Source organism: Lithobates pipiens, unplaced genomic scaffold (genome assembly GCF_037356315.1).
Source record: "Lithobates pipiens isolate NorthernLeopardFrog02 unplaced genomic scaffold, aLitPip1_a1.2 Scaffold_1, whole genome shotgun sequence".
Classification (NCBI taxonomy): Eukaryota; Metazoa; Chordata; class Amphibia; order Anura; family Ranidae; genus Lithobates; species Lithobates pipiens.
In genome coordinates, this window is record NW_027507685.1 from 240,574,067 (window position 1) to 240,595,687 (window position 21,621).

General features: G+C 47.0%; 1 protein-coding gene across 1 annotated transcript in view; it reads right to left on the reverse strand.

Annotated features, from left to right (window-relative positions):
• The window catches only part of LOC143986045 (small ribosomal subunit protein uS7), a 12,614-nt gene extending 2,095 nt beyond the window's left edge, over positions 1–10,519 (reverse strand). The window contains exons 1-4 of the mRNA XM_077484764.1: positions 10,365–10,519; positions 6,997–7,102; positions 3,048–3,257; positions 1,055–1,183 (exon numbers count right to left, since the gene is read on the reverse strand). Of these exons, the coding sequence (XP_077340890.1) occupies positions 1,055–1,183; positions 3,048–3,257; positions 6,997–7,101 (444 nt within the window). The 5' untranslated portion in view covers position 7,102; positions 10,365–10,519. The remainder of the gene's footprint in view (positions 1–1,054; positions 1,184–3,047; positions 3,258–6,996; positions 7,103–10,364) is intronic.
• Positions 10,520–21,621: the final 11,102 nt, after the last annotated feature.

A 21,621-nucleotide genomic window follows, 5' to 3' on the forward strand; every position in this document is an offset into this window, starting at 1 on the left:
ACAACCCCTTTAAACATGCGACTTACAAATAACGCCTACTTAAAAACGGAAGGAGACAACAGGAAGCGAGAAGAAATCTACCCCTAGGAAGGGAAATTCACTCCTGTAAGAGTTATCCGGCAAAAATGTGTCTCCACTGATGCTTTATCACCAATCCAAATCTTATTTTAAATCCAATTGTCACAGGGGCAGAAAGTGAGGTGAAATCTTCTGAACAGAGGCACAGACAGCAAACATTACAGGGGGTGTTAACCCTTCCCTATACAGAGAAAAAATAAAAAAAGTACCTCTTCCAACTTGCATACAAATTAAAAAACTTAAAACCTGGGGACTTCCTGTACTCAGGTACTCTGATAGGCTGGTGACAGGTCCTTTATTGGGGGGGGGGGGGGAACTCTCCTCCTCACACACTGAGGAGAAAGCGGAAATGACACTAAAGCCATTTTGTCATCATTTGTGACTGGCTGTGCACAAAGACATTTTTATTGGCTCTTTACCCCGATCAGGGATGGGCTGTGTCCCGAGACACCTCATCACCGATCTCCACGTGCCCCCATGACATCCACTCAGAGGACGGAGTATTTCTGCCAGTGCCATTTTATAATAGGCCGGTATGGAACTGGTTAAAGTGATCGTAAACAATTGCTTGGAAAACCACCCGTTTGCCCCTCTTTTTAATAAGTGATCACATTCCCTCTGTTCTCAGCTACATAAGACCTAAGGAGGAGGAGGAAAAGCAGCAGCATGCTGAGCTTAGCGATTGACTGTGCACCAATGGCATGTCAGGACAAGTCTGGTCATTTGAGGAGAGTATACAGAGTTCCTAACACAGCTACACACACAGCAGGAACGCCAGGGATTTTACACAAAGGAAGAAATCCAAAAGAACAGGAGACCCTCTTACACAAGTACATGGTACGGCAGACACATAAGGAATATGAAGTGTTGGGGTAACAAACTTTAAAAACGACATCAATTTGGCAACACATTAGAAAAAGGACTTTAAAGTATTGTGCTGGAAGAACCAATTAAGAAGCACTTCATCTGCAGTCACCTGATTGACTCTTCTCAGTGGAGACACGTCCACGGCCTGTCTTCTTACTGTTCCGGCTCTACCAATACGGGTGGAGTCTTCACGAGGGCCACTGTTAATGATAGCGTTCACCAACACTTGCAGGGGGTTCTATTTAAAAAAAAAAAAAAATACATTCAGAGGAAAAAAGTAAGTATACAGGATCTCCTACAAAACACCTCCACATCTTCTCCCTAAATAGATTTTTGCGAGCTACCAGATTGCTTCTCCACACCCACAGAAACTGTGTACCCCCTGTTCTTGCAAATGCTCTTGAAGCATTTACAAGAACACATCCCTGGGATTTCTTTAGACATGCATGCTCTCCTCAACTGGCCACTGCAGGTGACTTTAGAAGAGAACTCTTCGTACCAGTTGCTTGACCATGCATGTCCAAGGGGATGCCAGGTATGTGTTCTTTCACATGCTTGGGAAAAAATGATTGAAAATGTCGAAAGCCAAAATCTGGGGCATAATACAGATCAGGAGGAGAAGGGGCTGATGATGAAATAAAGGCAGGTTTTAAAGTGAAGTTGCAGCCGTTTGTTTACGAAAAGTGCAGCTGCTGTCTTTTAACAGCCACTCAACTGTCCCACGATCTACGCTTGTGCACTGCACATGTCGCATGTCCTGAATGGCAGAGCAATCTTTAGGGCCCTGTGACGTGTCCCAGGGAGGGAGAGAGGAGAACTTCCACTTGAGTCAAGATGCCGCCAGCAGAAGTGGGTGCTGGGTACCTGTCAAACCCGTGTACAGGGGTCTTATGCAAAAGTTAACGACATCCCCAGATCAGTTTGCACATTGCAGTGCGAACTGCCAATTCAGACACGAATTGGATCGCACAGGTGTTAAAGAGGGATTCCACTGGAAAAAATAAAAATAAAAGCCAGGAGCTATAAATACTACAGCTGCTGACTTAATAAATGGACACTCACCTGTGCCAGGGTCCAGCGATGTCGGCAGCCAAGGCCGATCGATCGGCTCTCGGCTGCTGCCGGCCATTCTCAGTGAGGGAATCAGGAAGTGAAGTGTTGCGGCTTCACTTCCCGGTTCCCTACTGCGCATGCTTGAGTCGCGCAGCTCAATAGGAATGGTCCGCACTGTCTCTGGGATCCGTGTGTGTCCCAGCAGACAGCATGCTGGGACAGGAAACGGCATAGACTCCTGTGGGAGTCTATTCCGTGACGTGGGTGCACATACCTGATTTGTGCAAGTGCCACATATGTGGTCAATAGGGCGGAGAAAGGGGTGGCACCGATGAAGCTGAACGGATGATCAGTGTAGATGTACCCTTTAACACTGGCCGGTTATCGGCTCCCTCCTCACACTGACAGCGGCAGGTACGCGGGTTCTGGGAGGTCAATAGACGCCATCCCAGAACTGGACAGCCACGCTGTAGCCATCATTCAGCTATAGGCGCATCCACCTCCCCCCGAAAAATGTCATCTAAAGCCAACACCTTGTTTGCACCCCCCCCCCCCCCCCATCATTCCAGCAACGAGAACAAGCACAGTAGCTCCAGGAGCTGTCTCGGGTCTTCACTGGATAGATAACAGCAGCATTGGCTCCCACTGCTATCAATCAAATCCAGTGGCACAGGAACCAGGGCGAGTCCAGCCATGTGTCAATGGACGCAGCAGTGGGACTCGGCATGGATAGCTGCTCTCCATGGGGACACTGAAAGAGGAAGAGCCAGGGGTGCCACCATGGGACTCCAGAAAATGAAGATCGAGGCAGCTCTGTGCAAAACCCTTGCACAGAGCAGGCATGACATTTATATATATATATTAAGTAAAAAAAAAAAAAAAAAAAAAAAACCCCGAACCTTTACAAACACTTTAAATGCTTGTTGACCCATCAGCTCTGGTGCTGTCATACACTGGAACATTTACTTACTTTTAATCATAAAGCACTAAAACATTACCGGCACTGTCATAATGCACCCCATGAGGAGTTTTCTGGAGAAGTCACTTACCTCACCGGTCAGCAGGTGGATGATCTCAAAGGCGTGCTTTGTAATCCTGACTGTCATCAGCTTCTTGCCGTTGTTCCTGCCGTGCATCATGAGGGAGTTTGTCAGACGCTCCACAATGGGGCACTGGGCCTTACGGAAGCGCTTGGCGGCGTAACGTCCTCCGCTGTGTGGAAGGTACTTGGCATACTTCTCCTTAACAGCAATGTAATCCTGGAAACCAAACGGTCATGGTAAGTTCAAAGCAACACAGACAGATCACATTAAAGTATACCTGTCATACACAATACAAAGCAGCAACACTGATATTAAAACATGCCATAAATTCATTTGACTTCAGGTGGGTATAGCGCGATGATGCCTGCAGCTACACATCATCCCAGTATTGTTTGTTTCAGGAGGTAACTGGCTTTAGTGCGTTACTAAACCCAGGACCCTGCATACACTATATCTGGTCTCCAACAGGACATGGAAATGCAATTATTTTAATATAAAACTGCTAAAAACCTTTTCTCAGCAGTATATAGCAGTCTTGTGACTTCAATCAGTGTCTGGTTAAAGTCTGTAGAATAAGTTTTCATTCTACTCTATCCTATGACTGAGGCTGCAGAACCTCTGACTGTATGGAAAGTGCTGATTGGCCCTCACATGCACCATCTCAAGGAAAAAAAAAAAAAAATCTCCCTAGTAGTACACACCAAACTGAGTATATGCACAGTGACTCCAAAGGCTGTTACCTCAGGAGAGGGATTGGGGAAGAGGATCAGAGAAGACAGGATCAAACAGCCTTTTTACACGATGCAGATGATTAACCCCTCAGCTTCCAGCGAGTATAACAAGCATGCTTTACTACAGTGGTTCTCAACCCTGTCCTCAAGGAACACCAAAAGGCCATGTTTTGGGAATTTCTCTTAGATAAAATAGGTTCCCAAAATATCAAGCCATTGACCGATTTAAAGCCCTTGTGCAAGATAAAGACTTGCAAACATGGCCTGTTGGGGGGTACTTGAGAACAGGGAAGAGAACCACTGCTTTACTGCATATATACAGACTGATGTTACTGCTGTGGGTTTAGTAACACTTTAATGTAAAGCCCATCATAGTGGCTACATAGCGCCCCCACCCCTCAAGGGATCCCCTCTCCACCCAGCGTCTCTCCTGTTCTACCGGAGTTTCCCCCCGTTCCCTCCAAAGTAAAGGCACAATGTGTTAGTATGCATCGCATACTAGCACATTATGTGGCACTTACCCGCAAATGGCCGCATCCATCTTTGCCCGTCTTCTTTCCGGGGCAGCGGACTTCGGCTCTGTGACTCGGAGCCACGTGACATCACCCCTGCGCATACAGTCACGACGCACGCTCCTGAAGAACCAGCAAGGGGTGGCTGTTCCTTCAGCGTGCATGCACCGACGAGTATACAGTAAATATCTGCTAAATTACGCACGTTTAAGGAGATATTTACAGTACCTATAGGTGAGCCTAGAAGGCGGCTTACCTAGAGGGAGGTTCACAAACTCTTTAAAGAGGAAGTAAACCCTGATGAGTTTACTTCCTCTTTCATTCCCTGCAAAGGTAAAGCATAATGGACTACTATGCATCGCATAGTAGTCCATTATGTGTCACTTACCTGACACAGGAGCCAGCGAAGTCGCCGCATCCATCTTCTTGGTGGGGGTCTCGCAGCTCCGCCGCTGTCGTTCGGCGAAGCCGCGATGACGTCACTCCCGCGCATGGGAGCCGACACGCGTGGCAACTCAGTCTCTGAGAATGCCGCGCTCAGTGTGTCTGCGGGCCGCTGTCTACGGCGCATGCGCCGTAGACAGCGGTGCCTGTTTTCGGGCAAATATCTCCTAAACCATATAGGTTTAGGAGATATTTCTTGGACCTACAGGTAAGCCTTAATCTAGGCTTACCTGTAGGTCAAAGTGGTTTGTAAGGGTTTACAACCACTTTAAGGGCACAGACCCCCCCATAACCACTTTACGACCGGTGCACGACGATGTACGTTCATTTTTTGAAGAGGGATATCTCTGTAACGGCAGCAACTGCTGCCACAACCGAGATATCTATTCCTTCAGGCGCTGGTCGTGTGTGCGATAATGGTGGTCTCTGTGGCGGGTTCGGTGCCACCCCCCCTCTCGCTGCTTACTGGAGACGTCGGAAGCGGCAGAGGCGATCGGGACCTGTCACGTCCTGGGTATGGAGACAAGTGAGGGGAAGATGACCCCCACCCATCTCCATAGCAGGACGGAAGCGACGTCAAAACGTCACTTCTGCCCATACGTCTTAAAAAGGTACATTTTTTTCAATGTCATTTTTTCAAATTACTTTCAACTATGAGATCTGGGGACTTTTTGACCCCAGATCTCATTTAAGAGGACCTGTCATGCTTTTTTCTATTACAAGGGATGTTTACATTCCTTGTAATAGGAATAAAAGTCATCTTTTTTTTTTAAAACAGTGTAAATAAATAAAAGTAAAATAAGAAAAAAATATATATTATATTTTTTTAGAACACCCCGTCCCGACGAGCTCACGAGCAGAAGCGAACGCATATGTGAGTAGCGCCCGCATATGAAAACGGTAGTCAAACCACACGTGAGGTATTACTACGAAAGGTAGAGTGAGAACAATAATTCTAACCCCTAGACCTCCTCTAACACAAAACATGCAACCTGTAGAATTTTTTTTAAATGTCGCTTATGGAGGGTAAAAGTTTGACGTAATTTCACGAGCAGGCGCAATGTTGAAATGTGACATGCTGGGTATCAATTTACTCGGCGTAACATCTTTCACAATATAAAAAAAATTGGGCTAATTTTACGATTTTATTTTTGTTATTCAAAAAAGTGATTTTTTTTCCAAAAAAAAAAAAAAAGTGCGCTTGTAAGACTGCTGCGCAAACAGTGTGAAAAAGTATTGCAATGACCGCCATTTTATTCTCTAGGGCAGTGATGACGAACCTAGGCACCCCAGATGTTTTGGAACTACATTTCTCATGATGCTCATGCACTCTGCAGTGTTGTTGAGAATCATGGGAAATGTAGTTCCAAAACATCTGGGGTGCCAAGGTTAGCCATCACTGCCCTAGGGTGTTAGAAAAAAAAAAAAAAAAAGTATATTAAGTTTGGGGCTTCCAAGTAATTTTCTAGCAAAAAAAAAAAAAAAAAAAACCTGTTTTAAACATGTAAACACATAATCTGAAAAAGAGGCCTGGTCCTTAAGTGGATAAAGAGGGCCTCTCACTGCCTATTGCAGTCACAAGACTGGTTATTTCAGTATTAGAAGTGATATAGGACCTAACCTCAGGTACAAGGCCAACCACGGGTTGGATGCAGTAAAGCTGGTTGCCTCAGGCGGCAGCACCACCTATGGGCACTCGCTCACACAGGCAGTGATGCTCTGACCCTACAGGCTCGTCCAGCAGAGCTCCGAGTGTCCGCTGCACCAATGAAGAAGATCAGTGGCCAGACACATTGTGCTCAGTGACACTGCAACGTGCAGTTTTACCATATTCTGCATCACTGAACGCGCCCAGACACTGCATCTGCCTGTGTGATAGCTGCAGCATTAGGCAGGGAGCTCAGTGACACCGAACCCATTATTTAATAAGAATCAGTGCTACTGAGTTACACTGCGGACAAAGCATCCTGTATGAACACTCTGGCTTTTAGTGCAGCTCCCCCCAATGAGTACCGCCTCAATTAGCCTCATGGGTGAGAGCACAACAGTCAGACAACCACCCTTGAATTCCTTTCTGATATAACCCAGGGGATGTGTTGGCCCACAAAACTCCATTCATAAAGACAAACCAAGGGACCAGGTGAAGGTAAGGCCCATAACAAACCAAAATGTCAGCCAGAATTCATTCATCAAAAAAAAAAAAAAAAAAAAATTTGGCCGGTATGGATCACATTGTCAGAAAATTCATTCCCAGCCCTCACCCAATACCTGCAGTGAGATGTCATTGATCTGGACATCATCGGTACTCCATTTCCCGAACAGTTTAATTTCAGGGGACTCGGCCCCAACAGGTACAGATTCCCAGTCTGCCATCCTGCAACAAAACAAAAAAATGAAGTTAGATGAACCAGAAGATTCCAACAAGACAGATCACCAATTCCTAAACCAAAAAGGAAAAAAAATCACTATACATCATCAACAGCTGGAAACTTGCTGGCAATAGAAGCTGTCACTGGGCACTGCCAATTATGTTTACATACGACTGTAGGGTGGGTACCTCCTTGGCTGTTTGGCGGGCACCAAGACTGCTTCCCAGCGGGATCAAAACAGGATGTGTCTGAGCTCCTCCTATTGCTGGGTACAGATGGGCTGAAGATCAGCCGGTAACATTCGGTCAGTTTATACAGCTGTCTGTCAGAAACTGGTCTAATGATCGGCTTTTACAGCCCTTATACACTGATAGCGCCCGGAGCGTCATTGGTAAAGTGCCGCTCGTTTTAGCGGCGATTTACCGTCGTTTTAGAGGCGCTTTTAACTGCTACTGTGGGTGGCCAATTAAAGGGTTAAAAGCACCTGTTGCAGGCGCTGCCCATTGATTTCAATGGGCAGGAGCGCATGAACCAGAGGTTCACACAAAATTTTAACCTCTGCTTTTCGGAACTCTCCGGTGTCACATTTGACACCTTTCAGGTGGGAGGGGGGTGCAGATACCTGTCTTATGCCCCGTACACACGATCCTAATATCGCACGACCGTTTTCGGTTAACAATCGCAAGTAGAAATTAAATAGCCAAATAAAGTCACGAAAATTCTTTTACGATAGAGGAAAAAAGAAAAAAAATAATCGGACGTGATGTCACGTGTTGTAATGTGTTTGTATTGTATTTTCCGATGACAACTATACTGACTAAACGAAAATCATACGATCTGGAATCGTACGAGGAAAATTTCCGTGAATGTCTGATTGAATATCGGATGAGCGGTCGTGATCGGATGTAGAAAGTAGTGCACACACAATCTGAAAATCGAACAACCGTTTTCGTATGATATTCGGATCGTGTGTACGGGCCATAAGACAGGTATAAGCACCCATTTCTGGGCATAGACTCCCACGGGAGTCTATGCCTCTTCCTGCCCCACCGGGCTGCCCGCTGGAACACACACGGGTCCCAGAGACAGCACGGACCATTCTCATTGCGTTGCGCGACTCGAGCATGCGTGGTAGGGAACCGGGAAGTGAAGCCGCAATACTTCACTTCCTGATTTCCCTCACTGAGAATGGGGCCGGCAACAGCTGAGCGATTGCTCGGCTGCCGACATCGCTGGACTCCAGGACAGGTAAGGGTCCATTTATTAGAAGTCAGCAGCTGCAGTATTTGTAGCGGCTGTTTTTTTATTTTATTTTTTTTGGTGGACCTCCTCTTTGAAGAGCAGCGTATTCACCACTCCTAAAGCGCCTCAAAGAAGCTGCTTGCTTGATTTTTTTGACGTCCTACCAGTGCATCACCCCAGTGTGCAAGCCTGGGGGCTTGCAGATGAGGCTTTTTTCAGGTGCTTTACAGGCATCATTTTTCACACTAAGGCCGGGTTCACACCGCTGCGGGGGGAGATCCGGAATGAATTCGCACAGCAAATCACATCCGATCTCCGTAGCGATGCGAGTTCAGCCATACAGATAGTATGGCTGAATTCGCATCGCTCCCGCAGCAAACTCGCACGGGACCCTTTTTTGGGTCCGCAACGGAATCGGATCGCATGGGGGTTCACACCATGCGATCCGATTCCTGTGCGAGTCGGCAGATCGCACTGCGATATGCCGACGGATCTGGGGGTGTCATTAACATAACATTGACACTCCCAGCCGTCCGCATAGGGCAGTGTGAACTGCCGGCGGGAGGTGTGCGATGCGGGTAAACGCCGCGGATTCGCGGCGTTCCCGCATCGCTATAGTGTGAACCCGGCCTAAAGCGCCTGAAAAAATGCCTCCAGTGTGAAAGGGGTCTTAATAAAGAGACATGTTGGAAAAACAAGCATCCAGTCAGTGCTTGCAGCCAATGGCCGGGGGGGGGGGCAGGGTAATCAGTCCCTCTGTGAAAACAGTCACAGTGTGGGAGATCGCTGTACCAACATTGCTTTTGTTAGGCCCCTTTCACACAGGGGTGGTGTCGATGGTAAAACCCCGCTATTTTTAGCAGTGCTTTACTGTCAATTTCACAGCGCTATTCTGCCGCTAGCGGGACACTTTTACAAACCACTAGCGGCCGAGAAAGGGTTAAAACCACCTACAAAAGCGCCGCTTTGCCGGTGGTATAGCCACACGACCCCACTGATTTCAGTGTGAAGGAGCAGTGTATACACCGCTCCAAAGATGCTGCCAGCAGGACTTTTTTTTTTTTTTTAACCGTCCTGCCAGCGCAGAGCTCCAGTGTGAAAGCCCTCGGGCTCTTTCGTGTTGCTATGCAGGCACTATTTCTAGCGCTGCATGAAAGGGGTCTTAGCGTAGCGATTTTTTTTTAGTTCAGCCCACTGGGATAAATGAAAAGCCCCACCGGTGTGCACCAGGCATTATTACTCCTGACCCCTCTTCTCTATACCTTGTTTGCACCCTTTGCCCCATGTCAGAAGGTTCCGGGGGATTACACAGGGCTTATGTCGTCTCCACCTCCCCCCAACTTCAAGTGACTGATCAGGCCTGAGGATTGGTAGCTCAAGCTTTCCCAATAATAAATAATAATAATCAGAAGAAACACGTAGTAAGCAGTGACTGAGGCAGGTGTGGGGAAAGGGTGCCAAGGCAGAAGACAAGAGAAAAGGGCAAAGTAAAGAGAATGGAAAGGTGAAAGGTAGGGGGGCATGGAATGGGCAAGGGACAGGCAGAAGGTGGGAAGGCAACAGGGTAGGGTATGGGCATGAAAGGGAAGGTAAAAGGGCAGGGGGGCTCTGAGAAGGGGGCTAACGTTAAAACTTGTCCTATCCCCCAGGGTGTGTAACATGTCAGATTATATGGCCTGATTGTACAGCCTGACACACACCGTCAGATCCCTCCATGGTGGGAGGATTGGACACATGGCGGAGGGAGAGGAGAGCCCTCGTTACCACATTTAGAAGTGATTGGTGTCATGTTGTCTTTATTCCAGTTGTAACAGAAGGTGTACTCCCCACCCCCCCTCACACAGGCCTGTCCCGGCCTCACAGTGTACACACGGGGGGAGAACTCGTGTCATTACCCGCACACATCACCACATGTGTCCCCCCCCCGAGCAGCCCCCGCCCCTCCTCCACTCCCGGTGTCCCCCCCATACAAATTACACCGGGCCAACTCCGCCCGGAGCCCCGGAATCCTCATCTCTCACTCACGTGTCTGCTAGCCTACGTCCTAGCCGGTCGGAGCTCAAAGCGGAAAGAGAGCGGGGCGGGGTCTCCTACTCAATTATACAGGGGCCCACACTTCCGCCTAGGCCTCAGCCGCGCCAGCTCTGCCCACACTTAGGAAACCTGTTGAAATCTTTCATCCCAGTGAGAGGAACGGAGAGGGCGCCATCTTTGTTAAGGGAGCCGGCGCAGGCGTCACTTCCGCACCCTCCATCTTTAAAGTGGGCATGGCCGTACTATAAATGAACGGGGGCAAAGTCATGTGCTTGGCGGTGTTCCGTCAGATATGGCGACCCGTCAGAATTAGTAGGGGGAAGAGGCGTCCCATCGCCGCCATCTTGCTACACCCCGCACTCCTCCGCAGTAACGACACACCGAGAAAGCGGACATCTTGTTACACCAACCGGAGTTTTGCATTTCACTTCACAGTTATTATATGGTGAAATACAATGTTTGGAAATCTATCGGACTATTTACATGTTGAATTTTAAAAACAACGGCAAACCTGCTGATTTCACAGGTTTTCTAATCTGACAGAACACCGCTGTTTTTATAATTAAACATGTAACTAGTCCGATAGATTTCCAAATACTGTTATTCACCATATATGCTCAGTTTACTATTAACCACTTGCTTACTGGGCACTTAAACACCCTTCCTGCCCAGACCAATTTTCAGCTTTCGGTGCTCTCACACTTTGAATGACAATTACTCAGTCATGCAACACTGTACCCAAATGAATTTTTTGTCCGTTTTTCCCCACAAATAGAGCTTTCTTTTGGTGGTATTTGATCACCTCTGGGGTTTTTTATTTTTTGCGCTATAAATGAAAAAAGACCGAAAATTTTGAAAAAAAAACCCCGCATATTTCTTTGTTTCTGTGACAGAATTATGCAAATTATTAATTTTTCTTCATAAATTTTGGCCACAATTTATACTGCTACATATCTTTGGTAAAAATAACCCAAATTAGTGGATATTATTTGGTCTTTGTGAAAGTTAGAGAGTCTACAAGCTGTGGTGCGAATCACACAAAATTGATCACATCTGATGTACTGGTGGCCTATCTCGCTTCTTGTGACCCGAACAAGCCAGGAAAGTACAAATACCCCCCAAATGACTCCTTTTTGAAAATTAGACATTCCAAGGTATTTAGTAAGAGGAATGGTGAGCTTTTTTATGTTGTCATTTTTTTCCCACAATTCTTTGCAAAATTAAGATTTTTCATTTTTTTTATTTTTCTCCACAAAATTGTCATTGTAATAGGTTATTTCTCTCACATGACATGTGTATACCACAAATGACACCCCCAAAAAAAATCTGCTACTCCTCCTGAGTATTACGATACCACATGTGTGGGACTTTTTCACAGCCTGGCCACATAGAGAGGCCCAACATGCAGGGAGCGCCATCACGTGTTCTAGGAGCATAAATTACACATCTAATCTGTTGACTACCTATTACACTTTTGAAGGCCCTGGAGCACCAGGACAATGACACGTGGCACTGAGGCACTGATGACAGATGGCACTAATACGTGGCACTAATACGTGGCACTGAAGACACGTGGCACTAATGACAGATGGCACTAATACGTGCCACCGATGACGCGTAACACTGATGACAGATGGCACTGATAAGTGGCATTGGTGACACTGACAACAGATGGTACGTGACACTGACAGGTGGCACTGATGACAGATGGCACTAATATGTGGCACTGATGACAGATGGCACTATGTGGCACTGATGACAGATGGCACTGGGGACAGATGGCACTGGGGACAGATGGCACTGAGGCAGGATGGCACTTTTTTTAAACTTTTTTTTTTTTACACTTACGGCCCGCTGCAGCCGTTCATCTCTCCCCTCTCACACTCTGTATGTGTGAGGAGGGAGAGCGGCGCTGAGAGATGATCTCATATGTTTACATATGAGATCATCTCTCATTGGACACGCCGATCGCGCTGTAAAACGGCCGCTGTGAGCGGCCGTTTACAGCGATCTGTGTTTGCCTGTCTCCGGGGGGAAACACGGCAAACACAGAACTTCCCCGATGCGCGCCCGCGGCGGCGCGCATTGCGGAAGTAAACAACAGGACATCCAGGGACGGCCTCCTGGACGAAAGCGACTGCTCTACGGCCATCATTAAGCTATAGGGCGGGCGCGAAGAGGTTAAAAATAACTGTGAGACGCAAAACTCCACTGGGTGTAACAAGATGTCCGCTTGCCCCCTTCTTGGTGCATCTTTACTGTGGAGGAGTGCGCGGTGTAACAAGATGGTGGCGATGGAATGTCACTTACGTTACCAATTCTGACGGGTTGTCAGCGGTTGCTGCATGGTGTTCCTTGTATCAACTTTATTGAGATGTGACAATGAGAATCTAGCAGCAAAACTAGAGCCTGCAAAGGCAAAGCATAATGGACTACTATGCATCGCATAGTAGTCCATTACGTGTCACTTACCTGACACAGGAGCCAACGAAGTCACCGCTGTCCCCTGTAGTCTGCCTCATCCATCTTCTTGGTGGGGTCTCGCAGCTCCGCCGCTGTCATTCGGCGAAGCCGCGATGACATCACTCCCGCCCATGCGCATGGGAGCCGACACGCGCGGCAGCTCCGTCGTTGAGAATGCTGCGCTCAGTGCGCCGCTGTCTATGGCGCATGCGCCGTAGACAGCGGTGCCTGTTTTCGGGCAAATATCTTCTAAACCATATAGGTTTAGGAGATATTTCTTGGACCTACAGGTAAGCCTTAATCTAGGCTTACCTGTAGGTCAAAGTGGTTTGTAAGGGTTTACAACCACTTTAACCACTTACTCTCCGGAAGATTTACCCCCCCTTCATGACCAGGTCATTATTTTATTTTTTTTGTGATACGGCACTGCGTTACTTTAACTGACAATTGCACGGTCGTGCGACGCTGTACCAAAATAAAATGTATGCCGTCCCCTCCCCCCCTCACAAATGTGTCAGTTAATGTCCGATCTGCACGCCGCGGTATCGCAGTCCCGCTATAAGTCGCTGATCTCCGCCATTACTAGTAAAAATAAAAAAATAAAAATTACATACATATATATAAACTTTTGCACAAACCAATTAACCACTTCCCGACCAGCGCACGACGATGTACGTCGACAGAATGGCATGGGCAGGCATATTGGCATACAGGTACGTCCAATATTCAATGCCGCCCTGCCATCGGGAGCGTGCCGCCGGCGGCCCGCTCCCGCGCTGGTCGGGACCCCCGTGAGTCCGGTCGCGGGACCCGATCGCCGCGGGCATCCCCGCGATCGTCTCACGGAGCGGCCGAATGGAGGAAATGCAGAGTAAACAGCATTTCTCCATTCTGCCTAGCAACTAGTGACGCTGATCTCTGCTCCATGTGATTGGAGCGGAGATCAGTGTTCACTTAATGAAAGCCCAACCCCCCCACAGTTAGTAACACACCCCTAGGAACACTTAACCCCTACACTGCCACCCACTGGTTAACCCCTTCACTGCCAGTGTCATTTACACAGGAATCACTGCATTTATATAGCAGTGATTATTGTATAAATGACAATGGTCCCAAAAATGGGTCAAAAATGTCCGATGGGTCCCCCACAATGTCGCAGTCACAATAAAAATCGCTGATCGCCGCCATTACTAGTAAAAAAAGAAATAATAAAAAATTATTAATAAAAATGCTATAAAACTATCCCTATTTTGTAAACGCTATAACTTTTGCGCAAACCAATCAGTAATCGCTTATTGCGATTTTTTTTTTACCAAAAATATGTAGAAGAATACATATCGGTCTAAACTGAGGGAAAAAAATGTTTTTTTATATATTTTTGGGGGATATTTATTATAACAAAGTAAAAAATAATGCGTTTTTTTTTCAAAATTGTCGCTCTATTTTTGTTTATAGCGCAAAAAATAAAAACCGCAGGGGTGATCAAATACCACCAAAAGAAAGCTCTATTTGTGGGAAAAAAAGGACGTCAATTTTGTTTGGGAGCCACGTCGCACGACCGCGCAATTGTCAGTTAAAGCGGCGCAGTGCCGAATCGCAATAAGTGGTCTGGTCTTTGACCAGCAAATTGGTCCGGTCTGAAAGTGGTTAATAGAGGCTTATTTGATTATTTTTTTTTTTTTTAAACCACCACGCGATCAGCGATTTTTATTGTGACTGCGACATTGTGGGGGACCCATCGGACATTTTTGACACATTTTTGGGACCATTGTCATTTATACAATAATCACTGCTATATAAATGCAGTGATTCCTGTGTAAATGACACTGGCAGTGAAGGGGTTAACCAGTGGGTGGCAGTGTAGGGGTTAAGTGTTCCTAGGGGTGTGTTGGGCTTTCATTTAGTGAACACTGATCTCTGCTCCAATCACATGGAGCAGAGATCAGCGTCACTAGTTGCTAGGCAGAATGGAGAAATGTTGTTTACAATGGCATTTCTTCATTCGGCCGCTCCGTGGGTCCCGCGACCAGAGTCACGGAGGTCCCGACCAGCGCGGGAGCGCGCCGCCGCCGGCGCGCTCCCGATGGCAGGGCGGCAAATTTAAAGGGACGCACATGTACGCCCATTTGCCTGCCCGTGCCATTCTGTCGACGTACATCGTCGTGCGCTGGTCGGCAAGTGGTTAAACAAAAATATGTAGCAGAAAACACATTGGCCTAAATTGATGAAGAAATTAGATTTTTTTTTATTTGTTTTATTTCATTGAATGTATCTCACAAAAGTAAGTACACCCCTCAGTCACATTTGTGTAAATCTTTTCATGTGACAACACTGAAGAAATGACACTTGTCTGTGTAGCACTGACCCCTAAAGGAGCTGCTGATTTTATTGGGCTTACCGTTACCTTTTTGATCTCGATGCGTCTAGGGGTTTTCCGAGGTAGATGGCCCAAAAGAATTGTAGAAACTGACACTGGATCCGCTTTTTGGGATATTTATTGGAAGAGAGAGACAACACAGTCCCTCAATGAAGGGTAGAGGGTTAGGAAGGAAAGTTCAGGTACTTTTGGATCTGCAAAAGATAGGAAGTCTCTCACTATACAAAACCAGAGAATTACCGTTTCACAGCTGGATTCTCACAGCTTGTCTGTAGACAAGACACACTTGTCTTTGTCCTCCTCACCTGGTTGCCCCCACACACGCTTGACACCATCTGACACCAAATACGTTTATCTTGGTCTCATCAGACCACATGACATGGTTCCAGTAATCCATGTCCTTAGTCTGCTTGTCTTCAGCAAACTGTTTGCGGTCTTTCTTGGGCATCATCTTTAGAAGAAGCTTCCTTCTGGGACGACAGCCATGCAGACCAATTTGATGCAGTGTGCGGTGTATGGTCTGAGCACTGACAGGCTGACCCCCCCCCCCCCCCACCCCTATAACCTCTGCAGCAATGCTGGCAGCACTGGATATGACGCTGAGCATGTGACCTCAACTTCTTTGGTGGACCATGGCAAGGCCTGTTCTGAGTGGAACCTGTCCTGTTATACCACTGTATGGTCTTGGCCACCGTGCTGCAGCTCAGTTTCAGGGTCTTGGCAATCTTCTTATAGCCTAGGCCACGGCTTGACAAATTTGCTTTAAATCTAGGAGCCAACTAAAAAAGTTAGGAGCCAGTTTTTTAAATCAGCTGTCTGGCACCCAGAACTGCATGTCCAGGGCGTCAGGTAATAGGAATTGCTCACGCCTGGTGCCAAACAAAAACAGACCGAAAAACAAAAGGTTTTCGTTTCGTTTTTGTTATAAAAGTTTGCAAAGAAGTGATATTTCTCCTTCACTGATGTGCGCTGATAGGTTGAACTGATGAGGAGGCACTGATAGGTGGCACTGGTGGGCACTAATAGGCACCACTGATGAGGAGGCACTGATAGGCACCGAAGGGCAACACTGATGGGGACCGATGAGGAGGCACTGATGAGGTAGCATTGGTAGGCGGCACTAATGTGGAGAAACTGATTAGGTGGTATTAATAGGTGGAACTGATGAGGAGGCACTGATATGCGGCACGGATGAGGAGGCCTTGATGATGAGGCACTGAGGAGGAGGCACCGATGAGAAGGCACTAATTAGGAGGCACTAATAGGCGGAACTGATGAGGAGGTACTAATTAGGTGGCACTGACAAGGAGGCAGATAGGTGCCACTGATAAGCACTAATAGGGGGCATTGATGAGGAGGCACTGATAGGTGGCATTGATAAGGAGGCACTGATGGGCACTAATATGCGGCACTGATGGGGCTGCATTGATGATAAGTGCCCTCATTATTTGTGTACATTCCCTGTCACACTGCCCATCCACTTACCAGCATTAAGGAAAGGGTGCCAGGTCAAGCCTGCAACCCCAGTACCCAGCTGTCAAACTGGGAAGGAGATGTCAGAGGTGGGTGGGCAGTGAGAGGAAGAAAGGAAAGCCCTCAGTCAGAACGGCAGGCACGCTGCGCTCATCACAGCCCCGCCTGCCAGAGAAGGGCATCAGAACCCACAAACGAGAGCTGTATCCCACTCCAGCAGGCTGCAAAGCTGCTGCCCCAATTACTGGGCCAGCCCGATGTCTTAGGCTGCGCACCCACACGGGGGGGGGGGGGGGTCACATGGGGAGACTGAATCCAGATTGCTGCTGCAGTGTAGCCAAAGCACCAGGTTTGCAATTTCCAGTCACCATGGCAACCTAATGACTGGGATTTGTTGAGCCCTGGTGCATGGGGTGTGCTGGGTGTACCCACATCCTAATCACCCCGTGCGCCACTGGCGGAGCTTCAGTGGTCTAAATGGCAATCCCTCCCATGCTGCAAGGGGCCTGTGCAGCCTCCCTGTCACATTAGGATTTGCAGGGGCCAATTAAAGGATCTGATCCCCTAAACAGCTCGGTCTGTACCAGCTGAAAGCCAGTTTCTCCTCCTCTCCCTCCCGCTGCTTTCAGCTGCTGCACAGAGAGCCATACAGGGGAACTGTTCCTCTAATTGCACCTCCACCACACAGGTCACCCTCTCCTGTCCACTATCAGATTCCCCATGCTGCTTCAATTTATGAATGAACAGGGAGGCTGTACAGAGCTCTTCCTGTTCATTCATGCAAAACATCAATCACAGGCATGCAACTGAGCCTGCAGAAAGCAACTAGGGAATGTGTTTACTCAGTCCCCTTCTCTGTCCCAAAAGTGAGACTAAAGTGAGATTAAGGGGACAATCGAGGGGTTGTAAAACTGCGGCTCAACCAGCTATTTTTACCAAAGTCCTAAAAGGGCTGTTTATAATATAACAGAGTCGGTTTTATGCTACACGGTTGGTTTAGATGCATACATTTCTTAGCTGCATTCTTTAAAAAGATACTTGGTACATGCCTTACAGTAATGACGGCCTAAGGCTAAAAATATAAAAGTACTCTGATCCTTTCTTACTGCACATAGTACTGCAGAGGGAATTGTTGGAGGATCAGAAAATGTAAACAGGCCCAGGGCAAAATCATGTTTCATTTTACAACTACTAAAGGAGTATCTGAAAACTCTGTTGCCATGTCCATGTCGGCCAAAATGATCCGTACTGAAGCTAAAAAAGTTAGTGTCAGAGGGGAGATGATAACAGAGCATTAGAGCAACCCCTCAATAACACAAAAGCAATTAAACCAACACAGAAGATACAAAACATTATCAGAGGATGCCGATTATTACCATGATCCCCGCCACCCCCGCCACCCTGCTCCACCAAAGGATCCGCCTGAAAATTCTATGGCAATACGGACTTAACCTCTTGCTTACCGGGCACTTAAACCCCCCTCCTGTCCAGACCAATTTTCAGCGATGACAGACTTTGAAGGACAATTGCGCGGTCATACAACATTGCACCCAAATGAAATTTTTATAATTTTTTTCCCCACAAATAGAGCTTTCTTTTTGGTGGTATTTGATCACAGCTGGGGCTTTTATTTTTTGCTAAACAAACCAAAAAAGCTGGAAAATTTTGAAAAAAAAAATAAAAATCATGTTTAATAGTTTGTTATAAAATTTTGCAAACAGGTAATTTTTCTGCTTCATTGATATGCGCTGATGAGGCGGCACTGGTGGGCACTGATAGGCTGCACTTAAGGCGGGACTGATAGGCACAGATAAGGTGCCACTGATGAGGACAGATTTGTCGGTACTGATGGGCACAGATAAGGCGGCACTGATGGCCACTTATAAGATGGCAGGGATGGGGGGCACGGATGGGCACTGATAGGTACCACTGATAGATGGGCACTGATAGGTGACACTGTGCAGCACTGTTCTTTAGGCACTGATTGTGGGCACTGACAGATGGTGCTGGTGGGCACTGGTAGGCGGCACTGTTGCCTACTGCTAGGTGACACTTGTAGGGGGCACAGGTGGGCACTGAGAAGCTGGCGGCAGATTGCAGTGATCGAGACTGATGTCCCTTTCACTGCCACCGGTGATCGGCTTTTTTCTGTCTTCGTGCTGTCAGCACGAGGAGAAAAAATAGCCAATTACCGGCTGTGTTGACATCACATGATCATCTGTCATTGGCTGACAGCTGATCGCGTTGTAAGGGGTCAGGATCGACCCCTTACTCCAATTTGTGATCCAGCGAGTCTCAGACTCGCTGATCACAGAGTGCGCTGCGCGCGCCCTTCAGGGGGCACGCAGGTCTGCGCCATAGCCGTCATTCGGCTATAGCGCAGATCTCTAGTGGTTAAAGTCAGTATTTGCATAAGGCCTGGCTGACCCCGCCTACTGTCAGTGTACAAATCCCACAGACACCAGGGCCATATTGGGGGAGACAGAAGATGGTACCTACACACAATCCTTGAAGTATTGGGTTTTTCTTAGGGCTCCGGAAAAAAAATCAGGGCAGCAGGGGGAGCAAGGAAAAGGTAAAAGCAGAACATCTTATAATATCTATTTTACAGCCTAAGGCCCCTTTCACACAGGACTAGAGGCGATTCAGTTCGCATTGTGCGCTATACAAGTATTTCATTCATTCATTCATTCAGTAATGATCCGCCCCGTGATGATCCGCTCGCTCAGCGGGGGATCGCTCCGTTGTCTCTGCTGAGCCGGCGGAGGTCAGGGCGGTCTCCGCACACAGTGCAGGGAGCGCCCTGTCAGCTCTCCGCTCTCCTTTATGGGGATCGGATGAGCACGGACCGTCTGTCCGTGTTCATCCGATCCGCTCTGCAGACGGATAAAAAAAAAAAAATAGGATTTTCCTCCATCTGCAGAATCGGACCATAGCGGAGGCGGACAATAGCGGGTGTCTGCGGATGTTCATCCGCAGACACCCGCTATCCCATAGGGATGCATGTATGTCCGTATTTCATCCATCCGTTTGCGCATGTGTGAAAGGGGCCTTATGCCCCGTACACACGGTTGGATTTTCCAAAGAAAAAAGTTTGATGGGAGCTTTTTGCTGGAAATTCCGACCGTGTATAGGCTCCATCAGACATTTTCCATCGGAATTTCCAACACACAAAATAAGCAATCGTTTTTTCTGATCGCTGCATTAGTGTCACTGGTGCCACTAGGCAGCTAGTTATTTTTTTAGGTTCACCGCCAGGCTTTTATATAGCGTCAGGGACCCCCATAAAGATTTTAACCCCCTGATTGCCCCTAGTTAACCCTTTCACCAGTGATCACCGTATAAGTGTTACGGGTGACTCTGGTTAGTTAGTTTGCTTTTTATAGCATCAGGGCACCCACCATTTATTACCCAATAAAGGTTTAACCCCCTGATCACCCGGCGGGTGATATCAATTAGGATTTAGGGTCAGGGTCTGCGTCGCCCCAGGCAGCGCTAGGTTAGTGCCAGTACCGCTAACACCCACGCGCAAAGCATACACCTCCCGTACTGGTATAGAATCTGAACAGATCAATATCTGATCTGATCAGATCTATACTAGCGTCCCCAGCAGTTTAGGGTTCCAAAAAACCACATTGTTAGCGGGATCAGCCCAGATACCTGCTAGCACCTGCGTTTTGCCCCTCCGCCCAGCCCACCCAAGTGCAGTATCGATCGATCACTGTCACTTACAAAACACTAAACACATAACTGCAGTGATCGCAGAGTCAGGCCTGATCCCTGCGATCGCTAAGTTTTTTTTGGTAGCGTTTTATAGTTAAATCCTGAAGGCAGTGCTTGGTTTTCGGGGTCCCGTACGTGGCTAGGCTCCCAAAAAGTCCCCCACATGTGGTATCCCCGTACTCGGGAGAAGCAGCAGAATTTATTTTGGGGTGTAATTTCACTTATGCCCATAGCATATGTGAGCAATATATCATTTAGTGACAACTTTGTGCAAAAAAAAATAAAACATTTTTTAATATTCCTGCAACTTGTGGCAAAATATAAAATATTTCATGAACTCAACATGCCTCTCAGTAAATAGCTTGGGGTGTCTACTTTCCAAAATAGGGTCATTTGGGGGGGTTTGTGCTGTTTTGCATTTTATGGCCTTCGAAACTGTGATAGGTACTGAGGAGTGAAATCAAAAATTTGCACCCTTAGAAATCCTGAAGGCAGCGATTGGATTTCGGGGTGCCGTACGCGGCTAGACTCCCAAAAAGTCCCACATATATGGTATCCCCGTACTCAGGAGAAGCAGCAGCATATATTTAGGGGTGCAATTCCACATACAACTATGGCATGTGTGAGGAATATATCATTTAGTGACAACTTTTTGTAAACTTTTTTTTTTTTGTGTCATTATTCAATCACTTGGGACAAAAAAAAAAAAATATTCAATGGGCTCAACATGCCCCTCAGCAATTTCCTTGGGGTGTCTACTTTCCAAAATGGGGTCATTTGGGGGGGGGGGATTTGTACTGCCCTGCCATTTTAGCACCTCAAGAAATGAGATAGGCAGTCATAAATTAAAAGCTGTGTAAATTCCAGAAAATGTACTCTAGTTTGTAGACGCTATAACTTTTGCGCAAACCAATAAATATACGCTTATTGACATTTTTTTTTACTAAAGACATGTGGCTGAATACATTTTGGCCTAAATGTATAACTAAAATTTAGGTCATTCGATTTTTCTTATAACAAAAAGTAGAAAATATATTTTATAAAAAAAATATTTTTCAGTCTTTTTCCTTTTATATCGTAAAAAATAAATATTGCAGAGGCAATCAAATACCATTAAAAGAAAGCTCTATTTGTGGGAAGAAAAGGACGCAAATTTCGTTTGGGTGCAATACTGCATGACCGCGCAATTACCAGTTAAAGCAGTGCAGTGCG